This window comes from Lepisosteus oculatus, chromosome 19 (assembly GCF_040954835.1).
Source record: "Lepisosteus oculatus isolate fLepOcu1 chromosome 19, fLepOcu1.hap2, whole genome shotgun sequence".
NCBI classification, from domain to species: domain Eukaryota; kingdom Metazoa; phylum Chordata; class Actinopteri; order Semionotiformes; family Lepisosteidae; genus Lepisosteus; species Lepisosteus oculatus.
The window spans coordinates 6,940,619-6,968,601 of NC_090714.1; the positions used below are offsets into that span (position 1 = coordinate 6,940,619).

General features: G+C 45.7%; 1 protein-coding gene across 1 annotated transcript; it reads right to left on the reverse strand.

Annotated features, from left to right (window-relative positions):
* Positions 1-2,598: 2,598 nt before the first annotated feature.
* h1-0 (H1.0 linker histone) lies at positions 2,599-4,164 on the reverse strand. The gene has a single exon (XM_015359971.2). It carries the CDS (start codon positions 3,747-3,749, stop codon positions 3,144-3,146), a length of 606 nt encoding a protein of 201 aa, XP_015215457.1. The 5' UTR covers positions 3,750-4,164; the 3' UTR covers positions 2,599-3,143.
* Between the last annotated feature and the right edge of the window lie 23,819 nt (positions 4,165-27,983).

The following is a 27,983-nucleotide window of genomic DNA, read 5'->3' on the forward strand; positions in this document are numbered from 1 at the left end:
ATTGCAACAGAGAAAATTGTTTTAATGAGATGCTAGTTAATTTATGCTAATTAGGCCCAGAAAATGCAACATTGCTTGATTTGAAGTATTTGTTCATAACCCAAAGTATTCAGCAGAGGGGGTCAGTCTGAAAATGTGCAAACTTTCTCAGTAAGATTTATGTTTTGAGTGACTAATGACAGGGTTACGTCTCTGTAGATGCAGGCCAATGACTCATATAATTCTGTTAGAAAAGAACATTGAGCTCTTCTGAATTGCTGTAAAAGTCTTTTAAGCTGAGTCCTTTTATTTTATCTGGGTTGTTATAGTTGTGTATGTTGCACTTGTCCAGTGTAATTGTTGCTGTCAACAACAATCTATCAGTCTGACATACAGCTGCTCTGATATCTGGACAGTAGTGCTGTTACTTTGCAACAATCTTCTGTCCTTAAAAACTGTGGCACATAAACTACAAGACACACACGTAAATATCTTACTAGTGTAATTGTCACATTGCAAAAAAAAAATCGCACTCTGATTTGCTACACAGTCTGAAATGTGCAGACTTGGTGTGTTTGGATGTTTCCTTTTTGTGTCAGCTGCTGTATTGCAGACATCCAGACACTTGACTCAGGGGGGCTGAGGAACGAGAGGTGTCCTCATAGACATTCACAGTTGCGGGGTTCCCACCCAGTCCAAATCAAGAGAGGCAGTGTAGGAATGAGGGGGTGTGTTTGACCCATCGTTCTCATCTAATTGCGAGCAAACAAACTGACCCCAAAATCTCACCCAGATACATTTTTAGTGGGTCTTTGAGATTCAACTGCAACATCTTATTTGGGCAGTTTGTTTCGGACGTTTCTGTAAAAAAACAGAAAGCGCCTCCTATCTTCCGCCCTGGGCGCCTGCAGTCTCTCTGTCAGCCGGTAGATGTCCTGGGAGCGACAGGCGGTGATGTGATGAGCCGGACAGCTTCAGTACAGTGAGGACCGGAGCCTCCTAATCCCGGATCAGACCTGCACGTCTACCCGGTGAGCTGAGTTCCGGTCGCCTTCTGCTCCTTACTTCAGAGCTACTCAACCTGCAGCCCTTCCAGGCGACTCCAGTACAGACGTTTGTTCCAATCAGCTACTTAATTCTTTAATTGAACATTACGGGATCAATATAGCTCTCAAAGATCGAAGTACTGCAATTGGAAAAATAGCAGCTTACTCTCTAGTGACTCTTATGATTGCAAGTAATTATTTTTCAGTTTAGGTACATTAGTACAAAAACTATAAACTGGTACAGTGGCAAAATTCGCAAGAACTGCTTTTTACGCGTTCTCGTCTACTCAGCTGCGGCTAAGAAACTTAATTTGATGCGTTTTTCCTGAATGGTTCCGCCGCTCGTAGTCACCAGGAGCAACAACTACGGTATGCTAAAGCCAGCCCCCACCAGATTACCAATGATGCATGCGTCGCCCGAGGCTATTTTCAGCAGCGTGTAGGCTGGACTCCGGATGCCCGATAAGGACTCGAGTTCCTTATTTGGTCGCCCGGGGACAGAGCAGCAGGCAGCCCTGCGGGTCGTGTTGCTCCGACCCTGGAGTTGTCACCGAGCCGAGTTCCGCCATGTGGCGGAGCGGGTGGGCGTTGCCAGCGCTGTCCGCTCACACAGCCGTGGCAGCGGCGTGTCCAGGGTGTGAATGGCGGGCGCCTCCGCTTGCCGGTACCAGCCCTTGGATCCGTCCGAGACTGTCGAGCCGCTTTTCAAGTCATCGTTAAAGACACGCTGCACCTGAAGTGATGTGACTACGTTTATGAAACACCATGCCGTTTTAAAACCAATTCCGATTGGAATCTTGAAAAACATTACAGCTGTTAAGGGAAATGTGGTGCTTTTAAATGTCAGTTTTGTAAATGCGCAGTTAGTGATTTTTGCCGTTAACATTGCGATCTAAATGTAGACTGTTGCGTTTTACGGCCGTATTAACGCCTTCCACCTGCTGCTATTTCTTGGCTGCAAGAACCCTCAAATGCTGCGATGATTTAAACGTTTTTTTTTTGCATGTAGCCCGTAAATACATTACTTTTGTGTAGTCTTGTTTTGACACATCATTATAGACCTTCCGCAACACGCATGAATGTTGTTTCAGGGGCATTTGAACATTTGCTTTGGCGCTTAAAAAAAGAAAGAAAATGACCAAGTAGAAAAGGCGGCTAACAATCTTTTAATAAAAACATCAATTTCGATTTCTATTCCCAACGGTTTAATCCCAGAAATTCAGGACGCTCCCACATATGGGCAACAGGGGGCGCCTCTCCAGGACATTACCTGCCATCGCAGCTGGTCCAGTCCGTCTGGAGCTGCGCTCAGGACTTCAGCTCCAAGTGCTGCTCCCCTCCCAACAGCTGAAGCCGTTTTCTTTTCTGTGCACTCAACCCATATTCCCCGAGCCTCTCAATTATACAAATTAGACAGGTCCCTCGCTATCCCCCGAGCCTTTGACAGTAAATCAGATCTGTTATTCACAAGGGCCTTGCGAGAAGACGTTCAGGGGCGCCGAAGTGTTACACCTCCCCAAAGCGTGTCCCACCATCCCCTCCCTCCTGCAGAGAAAGCGTTCAGAAGCCAGTGTTGGTATCAGAAAAGTCCTTTTATTGGCATCTTACAATATAAAGTCGTTTTGTTTTTACAATAACTGCTTTGTGAGCGTATTTTACAAAATGGGAGTTAAAAGGTAAACGGTAACTTGGGATCGGAACTGTAAAAAACGAAAAGAAAAGTTCAGACTCGCAGCTCAACAACGCGAAGCGCTGCTCTCATCCGAGATGAGGACATTTCCAAACACAACTTGCAGCACGGAAAGCTATAAAACACCCCTCCCCAGTCTTAATCGCAGCTCCAGATTCGTGTCGCCAACAGAGGACGCCAGCAAGCTGTTAAAAGTACTTTCTTTAAGGAACAGTGAAGAACAGCACAATCAAGCGAGGAGTCACAGCAACACTGTTAACGCTCCGGACGCCACTAACACCATCAATGTCTCTATAGCGCAACACGAAGAATACTCTAGAAAAGGGGTCGGATAAAGTCCGCAGAAAACGATATATTTACTATATATAAAAAGATTTTGTTAAAAATCGAGTCTATTTACAGGCAGCTGCTGTGTTTAGCGAGTCTTTTTACTTCTTCCTCGCAGCTTTCTTGGGGGCCGACTTAGCCTTAGGTTTCGCCGTCTTCATTTTCTTGGGTCTGCTGGCTTTGGCCGGTTTGGAAACTTTCGGTTTCTTCGCCTTCTCCTGCTTCTTGGGTTTGGGAGCCGGCTTCTTCTTTTCCGGCGCCTTCTTGGCTTTCTTCTCCACCGCCTTGGGCTTCTTGGCCTTGACCGGCGACTTGGTCACTTTCTTGGGCTTGGCCACCTTCTTGGGCTTGGCCGCCTTGGTCGCCTTCTTCTTGGGCTTCTCGGCGGGCTTGGGCGCCTTCTTGGACTCGTCCGCCTTGGCCAGCTTGAAGGAGCCCGACGCCCCGACTCCCTTGGTGTGTCTCAGGACGCCGGTGGCCACCAGTCTCTTGAGGGACAGCTTGATCTGGGAGTCCGCGTTGTCCCCGACCTTGTAGTGGCTCTTGATGTACTTCTGGATGGACTGCCTGGAAGCGCCGCCGCGGCTCTTCTCGGCGTGGACCGCCGCCTCGATCATGTCCGAGTACTTGGGGTGCGTGGACGCCTTCTTGGGCCCCTTCGCCTTCTTCGCCTTCTGCGCTGGCGCCGCTGCAGCTGTCTCTGCCATGACCGGAGTCTTTCAGATCACTCTCCAGAGACGACTCAAAAAAAAAAAAAAGTCTTCAAGGGAGGTGTTTTTTTTTTTTCTTCCTCCACTCCCAAGAGCGACGGTTTGGGCCAGGCGTTTGACACAAAAAAAAAACACCCCACAACGGGACTTGTCACGAACTGTCCCCTCTTTTTCTTATGAGATGGGGAAAGTGTCCTTTTTTCGGAGCGCGGAGCAGTGCGTCTCGTCTGGCCGGGCAAGTTCCGCCGCTTTTTCTCCCCCCCTGGGCGCGTCGAATTGTACTAATTTCGCGTAGCAAGACGATTCAGGTGGTTTCTGTTTCCGGAGGAGTTGTTGTAGTAGTGGCTGGAATGGGACACCAAGCGTCTCCCAGTCTATAGCGTGCGGATGTGTCTCATTCTCCCAGCTGCTCCTGTGACTTTATCAAGCCTCCAAGCGGACGTGATTGAGAACACCAACTGCCAGCAGCTGATCTAGCAGGCTCTGTGAAACTCTCACACTCCGGTTTGTGTTTCTTTCCCCTCGAACTCTTGGGAATTTTCCAAAGTCCGGACGCGCAGGGGTCCGGACGCCCGCCCACCCCGAAAGTGGACACCCTGGGCTTCACGGACATACCGGGGTCGAGGCACAAGTCCGCGACGGATCAACTTTTATTCCCTGAAAACCATCTCGAAGCGTGGCGCGCCGAGCACTATTTTGCAGAATTCCTGCAAATTCGACCCGAATAGACGGAACCGAGCACGCAAAACCCCGAAGCACTGGCAAATTGAATCATTGCTCTATTGATTAAAACTGGGTTAACGGGGGAAAGACGTTGTTATCGTTTTTAATGCACCGATATAGTTTCCTAACTAACACAGCCCCGCCATTGACTTTGAGTGACGTGGTTGAGATTATTTATTGTTAAACCTGCTATAAATTAAAACACAAAGAAATAAAAGTCGATACGAAAACACACGTTATATCGGTACATCTTCGACCGTTTTAGTAGTTTGTCGCCTGTGCTGTTCTAGTTACTTAAAGGCTAAACTTGTAATTTGTACAGGCAGCGGCTATGCACCGGTCTGTGCTTCATCGTTGTTAGGAAAGTTGCCAACAGCTCTTAAAATCTGATTTTGTGATTAACTCAACACATTTAGGGTTGAATGTTATTCTCCTAAAAACCTGTCTCTCTTTGATTTACGGACTTGTTGTTCGTTGCAGTTTTTATTTTTGTGTACAGGTCACTTAACAAGCGCTTACTGAAAGATAGCAGGTCTTGCATTCTTTTGTTCACTAACTTGTGGACAGAGGAGCGACTGTAAATTTAATTCCAAGGCTGCACGGTCCACCTGAGCCTCCCCCCCTTGTCTTCGGGGTTAGCTGATAGCGTGATCGAATCGTATTTTAGTTTTTGCAACAGCGTGTAACATCAAAGTTTGTTTTTAATTCAAATGTAAAGAGCTGATACAGTTTTCTCAGTAAACGCCATCTTGGATCCCCTCATCCTGATAGTATCATTATTGATTTTTCACTTTATTTTCAAATTTCTTTCCCCTCTGCCCGTGTCCTTTTTATCTGATGCATACTGATACGCGTTTCTTTGGAGGGGTGGGGTGTTGGCGCTGTTTTGGCATCACCGGAGTTGGAACTTTATGAGGTATTTAAACCGTCATTGACTTTGCGCCTCCTGTAGCCGTGCATACAGGTTTATGGCACAGTCATATCGTCTTATTTTGTTCTGGAAAATCCACACGTTTCAAAATTTGTTTTCAAAAGCGACAGTATTCAATATATAATAATAATAACAACAACAACAACAACATAATTTTGTATATGAGCGCTAGATGACCCTTTTAACGAATGTTGAATTTAGCATCAACTGATAAACGCATAACAGTTCACATTTCTTAATATATTGTCCGAAATGTTTCGATGTGAGTGTTTAGTTGCCGTGCTTTGACACACTTTTCCCCACTTACGACTCCTAGCTAAGACAATAATAACTTTTTGAAACATCATGGTTTTTTTTGTCCTCTACTGTTTCAGATGTTAAATTCAAAAGCTTAGACGTCCATTAACAGGAGGAAAGCGTCAGTGCCCGCGATCCGACAGACGGCGGTCCACTCTTGCGGAGAGCGGACAGTCAGCTCTGGCTTGGTGCTGAAAACAGCACCTCGCTCACCCCCTCCGCACCCGCACAGACACCCCTACCTCCGCCCGCCGACAGGGGGACTGCGACGACAGATGCCCCGACCTGGCACAAAGCACAGCCCGTCCTCTATTCCAGCACTGTATTTATAAATGGCGACCTTTTTGTTGTTTTGGTGAAGAATTGAAGTAATAAATATATATAGAGAGAGAGTGTCTATTTTAGATAAGAAGGCGCTCGCCACTAACACAGAAATAAACGTCAGCTAGCACCCAGAAATGTTATATGATTTAAAAATGTACACGATGAGGTTCGCTTCCTTTGATAGAGCTTCATGTCGAAGTCAGTGTTTAGGAATGATTATTCTGGTGCAGTGTGGTGTTTCTTTTTAGGGTCACGTCCTGTTCTTTATGAAATTTGGCATTGCAGGCAGGGCAAAGACCCGATTTTACGGACGTCCTTTTAGAAATAAAATGAATTTACAATATTAAAATAAAAATAGCTACGAGTCATACGTGCCTGTACTTGAGCATTGTGAAGTATCCTCTACCCATAGTTGTGTTGGAGTATTGTCATGCTGTTTGTTTCTATTCAAAATGTCGACGATATCGCTTTTAATATATTTTTTTCTTAAGTAATACGAATGATTAAATATGGGAGACCCTCACAAAGGTTTGAAAAAATTCACATGCTTACGTCTCAATACTCCTCATGCTAAATGTTTGCGTTCTGGTCAATGTGTTCAATAAGAGTGGAGTCAGACAATGGAATTGGAATGTGATTAATTGTTAGTTACACAGTGCCGACCTGGCTACAAGTTTACTGTTGGTGTTCCTCTTAATTAACTAGCTTTCTACACTGGGGAAAAGAAATTCTTTTTGTGGGGGGTAGGCAGAAATGCTGTTGAAGCCATCGTCATCCTTTCTGTGAAAGAAGTCTTCTGCTTCTACTTGCAGGAGATAGGCCTGCTGTTTCTTTCAGGGTTTTGGTACTGCCCAGTTTTTCCTTTCTGTCTCTGTTGAGCTCTTTCAGAGGAAACCTTCATCCCAACCAGTCTTTACCAGTATCTCTGCAAGGAATATGCAGAATCTACAATTTCGACATCGGCTGACAGCTCGTTCCTACACTGGTGTGGAGCACACAGATATGAGCGACAGTATTCTCTTATTTTAGTCTAGCAGGTTTCAGACAGGTCCTGAATGCATCAGGACCTGTCTGAAACCTGTCTGAATGCAGGTCCTGATGCTGGTGCTTTTCGAAGAGGGCAGCTGTGATGTTTCTGTTGTCATACAGAGCTCACAGCACAGGTTCAAGAAGAGGTGTATCAGCGTGTCACTGCATTTACTCATTTGGAGTAGGAAGAAGGAGATAAGAGTGAATGTATGGGAATTCTGAGTGCGTGCTCAATGTGTGATCACATTTTAAAAAAAATCAATTCCCCATAATATAGGGAAAGAAAACATTGAGCTGCTTTTTACAGAGTAGCAGTAAATGCATAGACAAGCAGTTTTTAATCAGTGTGTGTTAAGAAAGAGTAACTTGCATAATAAACTTGAGGACACATGCAGAAGTACTGTTTCGGTTGTCCTTGTGAAAGGAAGCAGCTTCTTTTGCAGGACTGGGATTTTCTGAAGATTGTTGGCTGTCTTTGTAGGAAAGAGTAGCCACATAAGACAATACCGACAGCTCTTGAAGTGCCCGAAATCATTCATGATAGTTGCACTTAATGTATATAGCGCTTTTCTGGACACTCCACTCAAAGCTCTGAACAGGTAATGGGGACTCCCCTCCACCACCAGCAGTGTGCAGCCCCACCTGGATGATGTGACAGCAGCCATAGTGCACCAGTACACTCCCCACACACCAGCTATCAGTGTGGAGGAGAACAGAGTGATGAAGGTAATTCATAGATGGGGATTATTAGGAGGCCATGATTGGTAAAGACTAATGGGAAATTTGGCCAGGACATCGGGGTTACACCCCTACTTTTTTTTTGAGAAACGCCCTGGGATTTTTAATGACCACAGAGAATCAGGACCTTGGTTTTATGTCTCTTCTGAAGGATGGTACCTTTTTACAGTATAGTGTCCCCGTCACTATACTGGGGTATTAGGACCCACATGAGCCACAGGGTGAGCACCCCCTGCTGGCCCCACTAACACCTCTTCCAGCAGCAACCTTAGTTTTTCCCAGGAGGTCTCCCATCCAGGTACTGACCAGGCTCACACCTGCTGAGCTTCAGTGGAATGCACGTTGTGAGTTGCAGGGTGATATGGCGGCTGGCTACAAAATATGGGTTCCTCATGCACCCATGCTTTTCTTACGAGATGACTGCTTAATTACGTCCAGATCTTTTATACCCGCACAAGAAAGTGGCAGAGTGGCAGGGTGATGCAGTGTTTAGCATTGCTGCCTCGCAGAACCGGGGCCCTGGGTTCGATTCCGGACCTGGGGTGCTGTCTGTGTGGAGTTTGTATGTTCTCCCCATGTTCACAAGGGTTTCCTCTGAGTGCTCCGATTTCATTCCCTAATCCAAAGACATACTGGCAGGTTCATGGACTTCTGGGGCCATTGGCCCTGGTGTGTCTGTGTGTGCCCTGTGAAGGGCTGTCCAGGGTGTACCCTTCCTTGCACCTACTGGGTGTTGGGATAGACTCTGACATCCTCGTGACCATGTATTGGATCATGCGTTTAGAAAATGGTTGGATGCATGAACATGGTATTGACTGCTGGCATTTGGCCCTTTCCTATGCTAACCCTCGCTCTGTGAAGGACGGGTCTGGATCTGGGGGCAAGCTAGTACTGGGTTTTATCCCAGAAACCGCAGACGTACAGATGAGCATTACGATCCCGTCCGAGACATTGTAGAGTAATGTCGAGGCTATTTTCAGTACATCTTGGACTCAATTTAAGTTTCCGATTGCAAAAGCATTCAGATGCGGGCCGGGGTTCCCGTTGAATTGACGTTTTCATTAGGATTACAGTTCATTGCCACCGTGCCTATCAAGAGTCAGCGCTGCAGATTTGTGCTACTCTGCAGAGGTGGGTCCGTGGGGTAGACGTGAGGATCCTGCTGTTGTTCATCTTAGGGATGAAGTCTAATTGGGGCAGGAGAAGGGGCAGGTTAAGAGTGCTCATTAGCATTCGGCAAGCGTTCAAGCTGGTGTTTAAAGTGCGGGTGCATGTGCCTTTTTTTTTACCCTAAACCAAGCCGTGCAGTTGGAAAGTAAGGACTAAACTGTTCAGTTCAGTTCAAATGCAGCAGATTGCCCCCAAGATGTTTCTGTATCGCTCTCTGGCTTAGTACTGCGGTTCGCTCAGCTTGGGTAAGGGGCAGGAGGACAGGACTGCAAGGTCCATTATACACCTGAAATTACAGGATGAAACCAGGCCGAGGAACTAGTATCCAGATGGAGAAAACTGTGAAAATCCGTACTTGAGCAATAACACCAATGCAAAAACGCAAATTCCTAAAGTCCCGGTAGACTGTAAACTGAAGCTCCTTACAGAGCTGTAAAACATCTGAAAGCCAAAAAGATAAAAGACTCTGAGCTGTTAAGATTTAGGCAGAAATTTACAAGTGCATCAAATATACCAGGAAATACTCAAAAAGGCAGATATTCTGCGATAAATGTATAGGAAGTTATTCAGCATTTTCTGAACGAATTCTCTTTATCATGCACATCCACAGAAGTTGTCCGTTCCAATGGGCCTTTAAGGATGATGTATTTAACGAGTTCCTGCGTTCTGACATTTTCAGTTGTTTCGTCGGTGCTAAACTCTTGTTATAGAGATGTGTTGTGTGCCAAGTTGTACATGCATTATTTTTTTAACTGAATGTTGCTACAGGATAGAAATCAAAATATAGAACAAATTATGTACATAAAGTTGACTTTTATTTCTTAAATTAGCACTTTATTTGCGATGGTTTGGCGAGCTGGGGACCCCGCTTATGTTGTTTTCATATTGTCAGTCACAGTGGCCTGTTTGTAATTTTTGAAGAAACTCCTGAGGTTCTGGGCTCCTGCCAGAACAGTGAGCTTAGGCTTGATAGATTTCAGCTGTTTCCCAGGGCCTTTTATTTCCAGAAGCATGGCCATGTGGCACGACTGTTCTCAGAAGGACAGGACACGCGTTGCCTTTTTAAAGCGTCCTGTGTGGTTCTCTCCTGAAGCTGCAGGATATCTCAGCTCATATCAAACCCTCGATGCCCCTTTTGTGATTTGGAAGGTTTTACTCCAAAAATCACCCGGGGAGGGGAACTATAAACAAAAGTTTGGAATACATTTTAAAAACCGCGTGAGTTTCACTGGTTTCTAGAAAGAAAGAAAACAATGTAACTTTGTCAAATTGCTGCTTGTGAAAGCTCTTGTGTGAGGCCGCTTCACTGATATCGTTTGGGGGGAAAAAAGTGAAGTGAGATAGCAGAGGGGCACCCCACTATATAAAGCGATCGTCGACAGAGTACCCCGCAGGAGGGCGAGCTGAAACACCACCTGCAATTGCAGAGGATTTTTTAAAGAAAACTTGGGAGGGTGACAAGTCGCTGAAGAGCCCAGAGAAATGTAATTTTCCTCGTTCCAACCCCCATTTTAACTCAGTTTGTTCCAGTGTTGTTTCCCCTTTGACTCATGTGTGTGTCACTCCTCCGCGACGTACAGTTGTCTTCGTTCAGCCCGTGTCTGAGACCCAATTATTAGAAAACGTTGTTCCTCAGTTTACTACAGATTGCCCAAGCGCAGGATATGGGGACGAGGAGCGATTTCTGTCCCGCTTATGTCTTAAACTGGCAAGATGATGTGTATCTCCTCATTACTTGCAGCCTTCCCATGTTTGCGTTCTGAAGTGTTGCCAGGGAACTTGTGTTTTTGGCTTCCAAGGTGATTGGGTTACAGCGGAGCTGCTCATAAACAAACGTGACATGGGATTTTTTTGTATCTACAGGGATGCGTGGATTCTTTGTGCAAACATGTAGAGGAGCTCAGGATTACTTTATCTTTGCAGAATCCTTGAACAGTGTTACTTAACTCACATAACACAGGTTAATATTATAACGGTATTGCAATCAGGGTCTCTGTGTGTGTCATGATCAGGGAACAAGTGGTTAATGATATGAACCTTAAGAACAAACGTCATTTCTGATCAAATGAACTGAGCAAGGTAACACAAAAGTCAACAATATACTGTGCGTTCAGACACTGAGGACTGTATCTTGAAATGAGAGAAAGGAATTAACCTTTGAACAGTGGGGGGGCTAAAAGTGTTTCTACAGTACTTAGGTCCCATTTAAGTTATTAAGAAAAAAGGCCCTGTGCTCCTACATTACACTGTTATTATTAAGTTAGCTTCCAAGTGAATTGTGACTAATTGCGTCATGACAAATTGCTGTTTCCGGAGTTTCTTCCCTTTGTCCGAACTAAAACTGTCTCCTCTGTGACACACAGCCTTAGGCACTGACTTCTGAACCACAGAGTGCTACAATTTCTGCTGGTTACACACTTTGCATTTCGTGACATCTGGGTTCAACACAGAGCTTCAATTGATATGCAGAGGGTATTGAGCTTAAGATACCTTTATTTGGCTGTCTTATAGAACATAATGCTTCAATGAGTGTCTACTGTATGTTTTAACAGCTGGGCAACAGAAGTTGTTTTTTTAGCTGATGCCTTTAGCTGGGGTAACTATCAATCAATAAGCAGTTAAATTAATGGTTAAGAAACACGTGTCTTTAATTGTAGAAATGTAAAAATACTGCAAGATACTTGGCATACATAGTCCTAATTACTACATTACAGTTTAGAACTTCAGTAATTATGCTGTAGTGATGTTTGAGTTCTAATGCATTAAAGAATGACTGTCTGTATAGGCACTAGGGATCATCTATGTGTGTGGCATTTTCATACTTTGCCCGACCGAAGACATCGGTCTACAAGATATTTCAATCCACGATCAGAACAAATGGTCACGTTGTGAAAATAAGTTAAATGACAGAAGATGCCTTCAGTGTGAACCCCAAAATGGCTTTCACCACCTTGATTGAAAAGGTCCTGCAGTTTAACTTGTCTGTTTAATGATGGTGACATTTGGAAGTGTCTTCTGTATGAAAAGGCTTTTAGAAGAAATTAGACCTCATTAAATGCATGTCCCTGATTTGCACAGTTGTTTTTTTTAAGGTAAACGTCCTCTTGAGCGTCGGTTATATCTAAGGGTGCGGCTCAAAGCAGCTCCACATTTATACCAAGACCTTAGAGAAGTAGGGAAAAAGTATTTTGTGCAATGCTTTACCAACTAAAAAAACCTTTCTGGCAGGACTTAATTCCAGTGTGGACGTTTTTTCAGATCCACTACAAAAATAATTATAGGGTTCTGACATCTAAAATAATTTACACATTATACTATATCATTATTACATCTGTTTAATTTTAAAGGATTTGCTGTTGCTCTTGGTCAATAGAATGTTCACACAAAAAAAATACTGGTGTTCTTGCAGATGATATTTGAGTTTGACAGTGATTTTGCTGTATTTTTATGTGTGCCATGTTTTGAAGGTGATGGAAAAAGCCCCATCACTGTGCTTTTCTGCACAAAGCTGCAAGATCCTATCTTGGTTTAGCACAGTAAACCTTCATGAGGGATGGTCATTCTTTTCTGAATTTCTTACCACTCATGTGTATAAAGAAGAGGCTGTGTTCTGGAGACTCCTGCCAAGTGTACCGTTGGTCTCAGATAAACGTTCCCACCTCCTTTATCCCATAATCCATCAGCTGGGTTTTGGAAGACTTAGCACAGACTAGTGGTGGGTTAACCAGTTGCCCTGTGTGCTACATTTGGCCCTTGGAGACGCACAGTAAATTGTGGTCCCCAATATATAAACAAAATAGTTTACCCATAGAAATAGTAAATGCCTTAAGGGTGTAGCTTTGCAGTTTCGGGCTCTTTCTGTTTCTGGCGGCGTCCAGCGCATAACCCTCCAGCCCCATTTCAGTTCATTCCCTGGGGTGTTTTGTTGTGGCTCAGTGATGGCAAATAAGAGCTACGTGCTTAACGTCTCCTGTCGCAAGAACAGACCTCCGTTCCCTTCGCCTCCTTCCACCCACCTCCACTGTCCATCAGACAACAAGTGCCCACGGCCATCTCTTTCACATGAAAGTTGCTTCTTTGATTTCGTGTGCATTTTGATCATTTGCTAATAACGGACAGCATTTCTGATTTTCTGCTTCCCTTGTCAGACAGGGAGTCACGCGCCTAAGATCTGACTCTCCTTGAGGCTGGGAGCTTTTGTATATCTTTGTTCTAGATGTTCTGGAGAAGACAGATGTTCTTATCTCATTATGAAAAGTCATTATTAAATCAATTTGCTTTTCCTTTGCATGTGTTTGAAGTGCCTGTCCTGTGAAATGCTTTGCAGCTTTAAATCACAAGGTCTTGTGTGTTTTATTTATCAAATGAGATTTATTGTAAAGCATGGAAATGATACATTTACAAGCTTAGGCTGTAAATCATTCAAGAGTTGAATTTGTTAATTCTTTTCATTCTTAGGCTTGCAGAAAACATTTCAGCTAGAAAATGAAATAACTGGTATTCCTAAATCCCACAGGCCTAACTGAATGATTGTAACGTTATACCATTTTGATCATTCTTAAGGGCACAATAAATGTAAAAACTGAGATGTACTTAATATATTTGCTGGACATATAAATATATTTTATGGACATATCAAATATTTAAGAACAAAATTCCTATGAGAAATCTGAGTTTGTACTGATTGTCCCAGTATTATAACAGACATGCAGCATCCCAAAAACAGGAAATGAAATGTTTTTATACCTGGGAGGTATAGCATTTAGTTTGTAGACTAAAATATAAATATAAAAATAAAATAAGTAATAAATCAAACTTGCGGTTTTAATTGTTCTTTCTCCAGGGCACGGTAGGCAAATATTAAAATCCAGTCCAGTTATTCGGCACTACCACAAGCAGTTTAATTTTGCATTTCACACAAAATCAGGGTGTGAATTGAAATGATCCCTTTCAGGGCACTGAACTACTGTACAGTATATGGAATGTCCATGGAGCTGTCTGCACCATTAACCATGACAGGTCAGCACTCGGTTTGCGTAGCTCTGATCTGAAAGTGCAGTACTGTAGCTCTTGAAACTTCGTGCAACTCATTTACCTATTCCTCTGCTGCTTAAAATTAAATCGACAGCATAGAGAGGGCACATCTGCTATGAAGTGCAAGGAGCGCAACTTAAAAAACAAAATTCAGGTCATAATAATGTAACGCATACGACCTCCATTGCTTGCGAGAGCCGGCTTACCAGGGTGGTGATGTCACCGCCCTTCCCTATGGATAGCAGGGGCTGCAGCCACTGGGCTGATGGGAGATCTCTCTTTGGCTCAAGAGGCTGGGTCCCTGTTGAGTGATACCGGAGGCCTGGGTTCAAGTCCCCAGCAGTGGGGGGGCTGACCTGATGCGGTGGTGGTGAGGGTGTCCATGTGTACCCTGGAGTGTTACAATAACTTAAACTCTTCTATTTCTGTTTAGGAACAAATAGAGATGAATTTGAGAAGAGTAGAGGGAAAGAAGAAAAACAAAAGTACAGTCTGTCCAGCCTTGGTCATGTGTGTTACATGTGCGGTATATACAGTATGGTATAATGTAGTTTGCATAAAGCTAAAGATATCCTTGCTGAGTCACGTCCATTCAGCCCTGGCTGGGTTTGGTCATGTGTGTGACACCACTCAGATGAATTCTGTCAGGCTTGGTAAGGTGTACATATGTGTGTCAAAACCCAGTGTCATTCTGAGAACTATTTTTTGTAGCACACGAGCAGCTCTGATGAAAGAACGCACACCAGGAGAAAAGTATTTACGGAGGAGGAGAAAAGGGCATGGAACTGCCATTTCGAAGTTAGTTTCACGCTGGTGAGTAAAAAATAAAATAAAAAAAGCAGCACAACGCTTCGGCATTTTGCATCTGGTGGATTTTAATCTTCCCCCCCTACTTGTCCCAAAAACCCCAAGGGTGACCAGCACGCCCCCCGGCCAGTCGCTCTTCAAGACGGGGCTTGGTCAAGACAAGAGCAGCTGCCCTCCCGATGGCTCTCTTGGTGTTGAGGTGCGACATCCTCTTGCAGAAATCCGACACTGGAAGTTTAATGTGCGATTTCACTCGCACAGCGAGGCCTCTGTGCAGGATGCAGCGTTCAGCTGTTAGGGCAGCTGTCTGGCAGAGGGCAAAGGGATCCTGAGTTGTGGTGTGTGTGTGTGTGTGTGTGTGTGTGTGTGTGTGTGTGTGTGTGTGTGTGTGTGTGCGCGTGCATGTGGGGTGGGGGAGGCTAGCACAGACTGTGGCTAAATTGTCACGGCCCAGAACTGGCTCAGGGGAGGCAGTGGGTGCCCTGTCGTGTTTGAGTCTTCAAGTGGGCAGTGGCTCAGTGAAGCTGCCCACTCCTTCCGGCTGTGATCCTGTCACCAGCCAGCAGGGACTGAGTGAGCCAACCTCCCACCTGGGCGAGCTGGGTCTCCCTGGCCAGGACCCTCTCAGCTCTTGGACCACAGGCGGCTGCAGGTTGGCAGAGAGCTCAGTGAGCTGCTCCACCTACCAGCGCTCCCTCTCTTGTGTGTGTAACCGGTCTCCCTGGGAGGGGTCGCAAAGCCAGGGGAGCTGGTCCTGGGTTCAGGAAACGTGATGATGAGAAGAGACTCGAAGTCGCAGCTGGTAATTCAAAGTCGTATGGGTACATTAAAAAAAAACAACGTTACATTACAGATGTCACCTGGTTAAATGTACATCCAGCAGTTATGAAATTGTGGTGGGAGCTACAAATATCCCAGAGTTTGCAAGGAATGTGAAACGGTCAGTTAGCTTATGCTTCAAATGAAGGGTTTGACTGAGGACGTGGAAGAGCTCAGAGAGTCCGGGTGGGGGCAGATGTGGGCTGGACTGCACTGTGAGCAGCTGCCTTTACCTCCAAAGACCTGTGTTTTCTCCGGCTTCTTTTAGACTAGGAAGCAGCGTCTCTGCTTTGTCTCGGTCGGTAAGATGGAAACTCCATAATCTGTGAGGAAAGAACATGCTGACAAACGGTCAGTTGAGTGCTGATTGTCGCAATGCAGTTTCGGCAAACTGGGGAACGTCTGGACCGCCACCCCGGAGCCTGGTGGGACACTGTGCTGTAGCTCCTGAAAAGCTCTCTCGGGTCTTGCTGTGACACGGCAGCACCTGCTGCTGACTGATAACTTGTCGCGGCTCCGTGTCCTCAGGTCCGTTCCTGACATGTGACGCTCGCCAGCGCGGCTGGGGCCTGCGTGCTGATCCTGCCCTCTCGGAGGAAGCAGCACAGCGTCACTGACTGATGGGCGCTGGGGGGGGGGGGGGGAGACCCTAATCTGGGTAGTTCTCTGACTGGTCAAGTGTCTGGTCACCCTGCGTAAAACTACAGTCCATAGAAACAGAATCCACCTGTTTGCTATTTTAATTCATCCATTTCTATTCGTTCATCCAGGGTACACCCTAGACAGGATGTCAGACAGTCATGGGGCAGATGCACACACACTTGCACCAGAGCTGGTTTTCATAGAAGACAATTAACCTACCAGCATGTCTTTGGACTGTGGGAGGCAACCCATGCGATCATGGGGCAAGATCCACACAGACAGCACCCCAGGTCTGGGATTGAACCCAGGGCCCCAGAGCTACAGGGCAGTAATGCTAGCCACTGCACTACTGCGCTGCACATTTCAGGCTATGTGCTATCTCATTAATGTAAGGCAATCAACCTTACCATTATCTGTAAGAGACTCCCGCTGACCCACTGCAGGCTCCTGTGTTAGCCAACTTCAGCTGCACCTGCAACATTAAACTTGTATTCGATACACTGCTTTTCTGCTCTATCCAGGACATTTCGTACTTGAGCCGGCATGATTTTTAACGTTCAGCCCGGTGCCACCGTGCAATTGGAGCCGTGTCGGTTTCCCCCAGTCATTGCTGATTGACGCCTAAGGAGTGTTGAAGCAAGTAGGCTTTCTGTCTTTACTGGATTCCACGTGGCCTTGATTCAGCGTTATTTCTGTCACCGTGTCAGGATACAGTACCTTTCAGCCCCGCTGCTTGACAATGATCGCTTCTCACCAGCAGGGGGCAGCAGAGCAACAGCCTTCCCATCGACGGGAAGCTCAGCGTACGCATCGAAAACATCCCATCATTACTGATACATTTATAGGTGGTGTATTGCCCTTCTTTTCTATTTTACTCTGTTCAAAAAAAGGATACCAAGAACATTAGATCTGCTGTTTTTTGGGGATTTGGAACAAAATCCTGTAGTTGTTTTTCTTCAAACGTCCACAAACTCCTTCAACTATATAAATATAAAGAGACAAGTTATATATAAGTACATAAAAAACACTGAATTAAATTGATTATTAGACGTTGTCTGTAAGAACAAGAGATGAATAGAATATTACTGGAAAAACAAGTAGCAGTTGACTTTCAAGAGAAAGAGGCAGTAATGCTTCAACTCCACCAGCTCTGCCCTCTGGTTGGGTGTTTTGTTTTCTTGTGTCTCCTGTGTTTCTTTAGAGGGGTAACTGCTGCTTTCTGGTGAACCGAGAAACATCGTACAGCATAGATCACACTGATGGACATTTACTGAAAGTTCTCTAATTAGTGTCTGGGAACGGGGATGATGTCAGTGTGATCAGACGAAACGGTACGTTAATTAAGGGGCCCCAGGAGGCGGACGGGAAACTTCTGTGATGTAGCGGATTGTATTCAGTCAGGAGTCGGTGTTGGAGTGTTTTAGTGCTGTCATGGGCTTTGGGGAGCATTAGGAACTGTGCAGGTGGTCACTAAGTGCTTATTTGCAAGTGTCTTTTTATTAAGAGTGTGCCGCTGTTGCTATCCTCTAAATAATCCGTTTTAACACACTCCTGTTTTGACAGGAATCACCTCCTCAGGTTTGACTTTCCAATTGTTAATGTCCGTCTGACAGCTCTGGAGAGCCCCTAACCCACCTACAGTGGAGACATTCACCAATTAGCACAGCTTGAGCACCACCGGTGCTGTGGTGGCACTGTGTCTAAGGATCTGCGCCTGTGGCTGGAAGGTTGCTGGCTCAAATCCCACGGCCGGCAGAGGAATCCTACTCCATTGGGCCCCTGAGCAAGGCCCTTAACCCCAGCTGCTCCAGGGGTGCCATATAAATGGCTGACCTGCGCTCTGACCCCAAGCTTCTCTCCCTGTCTGTGAGTCTCATGGTGAGAAAGCTGGGGTATGTGAAAAGACAAATTCCTAATACAAGAACTTGTATATGGCCAATAAAGTGATCTGATCTTATCTACAAAGCCTTACAGGAGCATCAGCACTGATTGGAGGAATGAAGCCCCTCGCAGGGATGAGCCTGAGCCTTGCAATTCCTGGCAGTCGCTTTATTTTGTGTGGGAAGCCCGATCCTTTGACTGACACACTCCCGGCCCGTCTGTGCGGATCTCTGGTGAAGGTGCTCGTGAGTGTGTCGGGATATGTAGCTCTGTCTTGCCATTCGGTCTCCCCCGGGAGGAGGCCGTATTAACGCCCCACCTGCTGGCAGCTGGCACTGGGAGTGGTGGTGGTTGTGGTGCTAAGGTCTTCGGCCATCTCCCTGAGCACCCGCACCCCTCTGTCACTCCTGTCTGTGATTGACCCAGGAGAGGCAGATATCAGTCACAAGCTATTGCCCATTTCAGCTGTCATGGAAAACGGTAGGAACGATATCACCTGCAATCCCCAGGACTGACGGCTGGCAGGGCTGATTTACTGTGGGGTTCTGACAATGATTAGCACGCGGGGGGGGAGATTCTGCCTTTGCTCTGGTCAAACAAACCTAAAGCTCTGTGCTTCTTTACCTCAGCCAGCCAGCTCTGCGGGTCCTGTGATTGCTGTACTCAGCCCAGGTGGATTGAACTGAGGCGAGTGGCTGACAGTCCAGAGATTGACGGCGAGCCTTAGGCATCTGCTTGGCCTGGGGCTCCCTCGCATTTCTGAAGCACATTCCCACAATCCCCTTGAAGCCCCGTGCTCACGAGTCTGGCCCTCTCGCTGGGAGAGACCCCGTGACCCCTATGTCATAGAGAGAGAGAAAGTCTATCCGCCCCTGCCAAGACCACGGTCTTAGATTTTGCAGTGGAAATGTCTTGTTTTTCCAGTTGGAAATGTCCTCTCTGCCAACATCCATCGTGTGTTGAAAGTTTTTCTTTTGAATGCTGCTGTTCCACGGGAATCTCTGCACCGAGAGTTTGGTCTTTGACAAAGCCCTCACCGCTTGGCACATGTGTATGCCAAGCAATGTTTAAGAACTGTATTTCCTTCTGCAACGTTTAAAAGCTCAGCAAAATCCTGGTTAAAGCATGACATAGCGTGGAGAGGAGCGAGCAGAAAGCTGAAGAGCTCGTGCAAAACATCCGCGATAACCTGTCAGAAGGGCTCTCTGAGCAAAGATGTGATCTTTTGGATTTATTAAGGAGAGTGAAAATTCCTTCGCTGAGCTGCGTTTCCCACTGCATTGATCTTCACATTGTTCCAGTCATTCAGTCAATTGAAAACGACTTATTTTAAAGAAAACAAAAAACCCCAGCCGGGCTTAAATTTAAAGCCACCTGTCAATATCCCATCGGGAAACTCGGCGATCCGTGCTCACCCACAATCGGGTTTCCCACTGGAGCAGAGCCAGAGGCCACTGTTGCACACCAGGCTGGTCACGAGGGATGGGAGAGGCCATGGATGTTTGCACTCTGGCCCACATCCTCCCTCCTCCTTCTCACTTTCTGCCTCTCGAAATGTCAGTTGGTTTCTCTCTCTTTGTTCTACAGATTATCAGGGGGGTCTCGAAGCCGAGTTTAATCTGCAGAGTTAACCCCGTCCCAGGAGGTATGCAAGGGGAATGCGAATAATTCACCCACTGAGATTTAGGCAGTTTTGAAATCCTGACAAAGTGTTTTCATGGGGGAGGGGGGTTAGCAAGGGGGGTGTTCTGAATGTACCAAGTCCTCCTCAGCTCCCCCGGGCCCCTCCCCACCCGCCTGTCACAGACCCACCAATGAGGGCCCACGCCGCGGAGTGTAGAGTTGGCGGGCTGTACTTGTCCTGTTTCCAAACGCAGCTGGCAAGCAGGCAAATGGCAGGCCTGCCGCATTCACCCCGGTCTCAATGGTGCGTTGTGTGACGGCAATGGGGATGTGGAACAGTCCGGCTGAAGAGAAACCGGTCTTCTCCGTTGCACAGCGCCTGCCCGGTGCCAGTGGCTTTTCGAGTGCGAATGTTGCCGAGCGCCTGTGTGTGTTTTTGTGTCCTTGGAGGAAAAAACCAGTATCGTTCCCTTCACGCTGCGCCTGGGCCTCTCCGCTGAGCTCACAGCGAGGAAGAAAGCTCATTCAGGTGAGGTGTTAAACCCAGGTCCCGACCTCGACCTGGCACTGTTTGAAAGAGATGGCGTCCTGGCCAAACTCCATCCTGGAGTGTGCCGTTGGGAATCCCTAAACTTCCCCCTTATTTCACCCGGCGCCGCAGTTCCCTCTCCTCCCACCCCCTCCTGCTGCTAGTGCAGGTCTGGGGCCACACTGCAGCAGTAAATAAAGTGTGGGGGGGTCTCCTCTCTGCAAAGTGCCTGAGGCCTTTGAAAAGTGATTGGGGAGCACTCTATAGATGCAAGGAATCAATTCTTTTCACAGAATCCGCCAGCTCGTTTCTCACCTTGGCGACCGCGAGTGATTAATTGCTGCCCCCCTTTTCTTCCCTGTGCTCCCCTAAACGAGGAGGGGCTGCCGGCCGTGCGGGTAATTACCGACACAAGCACTCACAGCTCCGCACTCGTATCGGTACCTCATGGGCGGCAGATGGAATTTCACTGTCCTTCATGCTGGATACTGCTCAGCTCATTAGTCTGTAGGCGAGGACTGGAGAGCAAACTATTATTTGCAATAGTATTAACAATAGTCTCTCTTCTGTGCCTTTCAGAAATGTTGAGACTTAATTCAGCGTGCATGTAGAGATTTTTCAGCAAACAGACGTGGGGTGGAATGAGGTACAAGACGAAGCACAAAAGGGAGAAGATACAAACAGCTGTGCCCCGGCACAGGGGCTTATTGCAGAGGAGAATGTAGACAAACGTTGCTGGAGATGTCTCGTGTTTCAAGTTTCTTGCTTTACATCATGAGACATAAAACTGAGGTACTGACTCTCTAAGGTCATTAAATATCCCAGGGTGTTTCTTGAAAAGAGTAGGGGTGTTAGAGTACCCCGGCGTCCTGGCCAAATTTCCCCCCGGTCTTTACTAATCGTATTAAAGTGGGACAGTGGCTCTGGCTAAGGATCTGCACCTGTGGCTGGAAGGTTGATGGTTCAAATCCCACAGCTGGCAGAGGAATCCTACTCCGTTGGGCACCTGAGCAAGGCCGTTAACCCCAGCTGCTCCAGGGGTGCAGTATAAATGCCTGACCCTGCGCTCTCACCCCAAGCTTCTCTCCCTGTCTGTGTGTCTCATGGAGAGCAAGCTGGGGTATGCGAAAAGACAAATTCCTAATGCAAGAAATTGTATATGGCCAATAAAGTGATCTTATCTTATCATGCCCTCCTAATAATCCCCATCTCTGAACTGGCTTCATCACTCTGTTTTCCTCCTCACTGAGAGCCGGTGTGTGGGGAGTGTACTGGTGCACTATGGCTGCCAATCGCATCATCCCACACATCCCCATTACCTGTAAAGAGCTTTGAGCGGAGTGTCCAGAACAGCGCTATATAAGTGTAAGGATATTATTCTCTTCTCTTGCTGTTACTGTAATTGTTAGCAGTAGTAGTCAGAGCCGTTGATCTAGTTGCTGTAATTGTCACAGTTTCAGCAGTAGTAACACCACTGATAGCATTAATCACACCAAGCCTCCGTTTTGAACTGTTTTCTAATTTCGGCCTTTCCAAAAACACCCACTTACACACCATATCCTAATGTCAGGCCCAGGCCCTGCCAAACGACAGGCGTCTCCAGTCCTGCAGGAAAAAACTTAATTAGAGCACTGCATCTCACCTGCTGTATCAGAAGCCCTCATCATATCCCCTGCTCGCATTTCAATGTCAAACCCGGGCTCGTTATCGGCACGCTATTGAACATGCAAAATGACTGCTTCTTCCCCATCCTCACACAGAGCAGCATATACTGTGAATTGTAATAGTTGAGCACTTGTCTTTTGTAGCTGAAGGATTCAGTCTTTGAGAATCTGACGGACTCCTGCTTGTGTCTTTATTAAAAACAGATTCTCACAAACGGCACTGCCCTGCGTCGAACCAATTTAGTTGGCGCCCAGAAGACATCAGGGCCTCCATTGCTGATGTAAAATAGACATTTAAATGCTTCTTATTAGTTGAAAACAATTGTCTCAGCGCCTGCCTTTCTTTATACTGTACAGCAAGCAAACAATCTGTTAAGAAGTACCAGTGTGCATTTTGGATTTCTCTCAGGCCCTGTAAGAGTGAACAGCTTTTGTTCTGTGTGCTGTGATTTCCAAACCTCTTTCTCCTCTTAATTACTCAGAGCGTTCTCTTGCAAACAATTCAAGGCTGCAATAATCTCACTGTAGTAGGCCCTTGTCAAAACCTATTTTTCACCACAGAGCACAGTTTCCTGCTGTGTCATTAGACCTCCAAGAGCCTTTTGGGGAAAAAACACCAACATATGCAATTCCCTTCAGTTATAATACACAGGTTAAAACTTATTTTTTTCTTCTTTAATCTAATGTGAGTGAACACCTTCTGGTTCCCATGCTCCCATAAGTCCAGAAACAGGTGGCACAGTGGTGCAGTGGTTATTATTGCTGGCTCCCAGCACTGGGGCCCTGGGTTCAATTCCTGGGGTACTGTCTGTGTGGAGTTAGCATGTTCTCCCCGTGTTCATGTGGGGTTTCCTCCCACAGGCCAAGACATTCTGGTAACTTCTGGGAAATTGGCTTCTGGGAAAATTGACCCTGGTGTGAGTGTGTATCTGTGTGTGCCCTGCAAGGGACTAGTGTCCTGTCCAGGATGTATCCTGCTTTATCCCTGTTGCTTGCAGGGATAGGCTCTGTATTAGAAGATGCATGGATGGGTTTTGAATAATAAGCACCATGTCAGGGGTAAATTGTTCAGTTATGCAGCGTTATATCATACAACAGCTGTAAAAAGTCATGGACTGCAAAGTGTTGAATAATGAAGGAGCAGTACATCTCAGTGTTATGAGTAAGCTGACCCTAAGGCCATGCGTTGTGACAAAACAGGTTTTTGAAGCTGCCCAGGGAAAGAAGATATGAATGTATATGTTGGCAAATTGGTTGTTACATCTGTCCCAGATCAATATTAAAGCTTAATCAACATGCGTCAGCATTGAAAAACACTGTAACTTAATAGATGTTTATGGTTTTGCTTTTGTAATGAATCATGGGACATGACCTTCATGAATTTTTTAGTTGTAATTACATTTTCTAATTGCCTCGTCACGCAGTGTCCTAATTTGTACACATTTTCCGATCAATAAGCAATATGGATCAGGCGGTCTCTTCTTCAATCACACTAATTCCTGTTCAGGGCTTGAGGATATTAACAGCACTTTAAAGGACACTAAATTGTCAAATTAAACTCGCATCTTGAAATAAAACGGGTTGCTTCAAAACAGAAATATAAATACATGATAGAAAAACATGTTAACATTTTATAGGCTGAGCACTGAAACGGTATATTTTCCGGAAAGGTTTTTAACTTCAATCGTCTTCCATGATCTAACTCCATTTAAGGCAGGCTTTAAAAACCCATCTTGTTTGAATGTTTTAGGGATTATGGAGTTGTGTGGATTATTGAGATCTGTTTATTCAAAATTGCAAGTTCTTGTACAAACACACTTCCCCACAGACAGTGGAACGTCCTGCAGGAGTAACGGTCACAGAATGATTAATAACACTCGCAGACTTTGCAAGACTTGGCTTTGTTAATAAGGGAAATCTTTGGATGTTTGCATGAGTTGGTTTGGTGTCGGGTAGTGCTTGCAGTGTCTGCAGGGACACCCTGGGGATAGGTGTTAGTCACATACAGATTTCACCAAGCACTACAAATGCAGATCTAAGGAAAACCACCCTTGCAGCGGTTTTGAGTATTTCAGTTTACAAAACTGCTGTATGTAGGGCAGAGTGGTGGCACTGTGGCTAAGGATCTGCACCTGTGGTTGGAAGGTTGATGGTTCAAATCCCACAGCTGGCAGGGGCCCTTAACCCCAGCTGCTCCAGGGGTGCTGTATAAATGGCTGACCCTGTGCTCTGACCCTAAGCTTTTCTCTCTATCTGTGTGTCTCATGGAGAGCAAGCTGGGGTCTGCGAAAAGAGAAATTCCTAATGCAAGAAATTGTATATGGCTAATAAAGTGTTCTTTATGGGCAGCAGCCATATCACTGTGCAACACACTGAAGCTCAGCAGGTGTGAGCCTGGCTAGTACCTGGATGGGAGACCTCCTGGGAAAAACTAAGCTTGCTGCTGGAAGAGGTGTTGGTGGGGCCAGTAGGGGGCGCTCACCCTGCAGTCTGTGTGGGTCCTAATGCCCCAGTATAGTGATAGGGACACTATACTGTAAATAAGCGCCGTCCTTCAGCTAAGAAGTAAAACCGAGGTCCTGACTTTTTGTGGTCATTAAAAATCCCAGGGCATTTCTCAAAAAGAGTAGGGGTGTAACCCCAGCGTCCTGGTCAAATTTCCGATTGGCCCTTACCAATCATGGCCTCCTAATAATCCCCATCTATGAACTGGCTTCATCACTCTGCTCTCCTCCCCACTGATAGCTGGTGTGTGGGGAGTGTACTGGCGCACTATGGCTGCTGTCACATCATCCAGGTGGGGCTGCACACTGGTGGTGGTGGAGGAGGGGAGTCCCCATTACCTGTAAAGAGCTTTGAGTGGAGTGTCCAGAAAAGCGCTATATAAGTGTAAGAAATTATTGTTATCTTGTCTTATCTTAGAGCAATAGTGTAACCATGTACAAAACCTTTTATCACTATTTTCATTATGGAGCTGCACAACAACAGGGTCTCCACTCACGTATATAATATAGAATATACAATTATCACCCAAGTCAAATCTTCAACCAAGCAACAGCAAAATTAACAGATCTATCTTTAATTAACAATAGTGGCTTGCACCCTACTCTTCCTTTCTGTAAATGTCGCATGCTGTGAGTACAGCTTTAGGGTTAAAGGCTGAAAGATTGCTGTTTGTGGATTTTGAAACATGTGTGTGCCCGTCTCTGGGAGTGGGCAATGCTATTCTTGATTATTACGTATTAAGTGAGACAAATACGCTGTCAAAACGCTACAGCACATTTGGTTTAATATGTGAGCGGATTTTCCCACGTCTTGGCACAGAGGTGAAGATTGATCTACGTTTGTAAACGAGGGAACACAGATGGTAAGGAATGAGCTACTGTGTCTTAATGATGTACATTAACACCTCCCACGACAGAAGACTTTGATACTGCTGCTCCTCAGCTGGTCCGCTGGTCCACTGCTCCACTGAACTCACACCTCCAGCACAGGAACATTCTTCTGGGTAAAGTTTGTTCATCTTAGTCCTACCTTCTCAAGTCAAGTCTTTCTTTCAGAACTCCGCTGATGGCCCGATTTTTCATGTTTTTCCTTTTCTGGAAGTTTCAATGAAATACTCCCATTGCAACATTGGGTAACAACAGCCATCAAATGTGTTGATATACATCAGTCCTAAAATATTAGCATTAGCGTCGGTCGGTCATTATTTGATCACACTGCAAGTTATTATTGTTGTTATTTGTCTAGTCTTTATCCTTGGTGACAAACATTAAAAATGTAATAACCTTTATTCAATACAGGACCATTCATTATACATTATCTCAAGTTACTGTACAATAATTGATCACACACGAGAGGCAGGTGTTCACAAATAAATGCATTAAATAAAACAATTAGAAATTACAATGAGTTGTAATGGGAAAGCACAGAGTCCCAGAGTGTCCTAGTGTCTCCCAGTGTCTCCTGGCATGTCCCAGTATTTAATAATAATAATAATAATAATTGTTTACACTTATATAGCGCTTTTCTGGACACTCCACTCAAAGCTCTTTACAGGTAATGGGGACTCTCCTCCATCACCACCAGTGTGCATCCCCACCTGGATGATGCGACGGCAGCCATTGTGCGCCAGAACGCTCACCACACATCAGCTATCAATGGGGAGGAGAGCAGAGTAATGAAGCCAATTCATAGATGGGGATTATTAGGAGGCCATGATTGATAAGGGCCAATGGGAAATTTGGCCATGATGCCGGAGTAACACCCCTACTCTTTTCGAGAAACACCCTGGGATTTTTAATGACCACAGAGAGTCAGGACCTCGGTTTTATATCTCATCCGAAGGACCGCACCTGTTAACATGACTGGGACATTAGGACCCACACGGACAATGGGGTCCTACAGGGTCCTATTTGGAGACTCATGTTGGGAATTCACAGAAAGCCACAGCCCAAAGAGTGTGAATGCTGTGCAGGGGCGTATGAAGCAGGCAATGTAGTCAGCAGGCAGACTTTTTCAAGCCCTGAAAGGAAAGCAGCAGCATTTTGACTTTTATTCTGAATTCCGCTGGGAGTCAGTGCAAAGATGTTACAACCTGTGCTAAAACAGGTGATATATATGCTTGTGCATTCTAGTTTTGATTAAATTCCCAGCAGCTGAGCTCTGGGTTTATTTGCATATGCATGGATTTTATTGCTGCTATTTCCCCATCTCTGAGTGTTTTTTTCCATAGCAGACCTTTGGTGATAAATACATTTATGAAACACTGTAGCGCTACAGAATTTCAGCTGCAGTTTGAGTTATGCGCTTCGGAGCAGCACAATAATTTCTGTCAAACTTCCACAGCCATTGTAATCTAATCCCAGAGCAAACCCGATCTTGGAAAGAGTTCTAATTTAATACGCTCCCAGACAAGGTGTGTTTTCCCTTTGATTAGATCGACGATTCGATTTGTTTTACATTTTTCACAACACTCTTAACAGAACTGTACTGCTAACGTAGTTAACCTTCACTGTTTTAGTTTTGCAGATGCAGTTCATATTATTCATATCAAGGTCTTTGTGCACCATCAAGTGCCCTGAGGTCTCTGGAGAAAACTGACATCACAGGTTCAGTATTTAGTGAATGCCCCATCACAAGCACAATTATTATGCCAGCAGCCATATCACCCTGCAACTCACAACTGCTAACCCACTGAAGGTCAGCAGGTGTGAGCCTGGTCAGTACCTGGATGGGAGACCTCCTGGGAAAAACTAAGGTTGCTGCTGGAAGAGGTGTTAGTGGGGCCAGCAGGGGGCGCTCACCCTGCGGTCCATGTGGGTCCTAATGCCCCAGTATAGTGACGGGGACACTATACTGTAAACAGGCGCCGTCCTTCGGATGAGATGTAAAACCGAGGTCCTGAGTCTCTGTGGTCATTAAAAATCCCAGGGTGTTTCTCGAAAAGAGTAGGGGTGTAACCCCGGCATCCTGGCCAAATTTCTTCTTGGCCCTTACCAATCATGGCCTCCTAATAATCCCCCTCTATGAATTGGCTTCATTACTCTGTTCTCCTCCCCACTGAGAGCTGATGTGTGGTGAGTGTACTGGTGCACTATGGGTGCCGTCACATCATCCAGGTGGGGCTGCACACTGGTGGTGGTGGAGAAGAGTCCCCATTACCTGTAAAGCGCTTTGAATGGAGTGTCCAGAAAAGTGCTATATAAGTGTAAGCAATTATTATTATTACCAGAGAATGAAGAATACAACACAAAAATGAGGCAGTACATTGGCACACTCTCGCAGCCAAATTGTGTGCTCATTGGAAAGTAAAACAGCACTCAGCTCCATCACGACCGTAAGAGGATTAATTTGAGTAAGTTACAATTTTCTTCAGCCTTCAAAAGCAAAGGTATGAAATTCTAATTATAAGGTGGCTTCAACATTATGTAACACTTGAGATTGGGTGTTGCAAATGCAATTTCTTTGTGTTTTATTAATGGTGTATATTAACAAAGTATTAACAGTATGGCATTTGT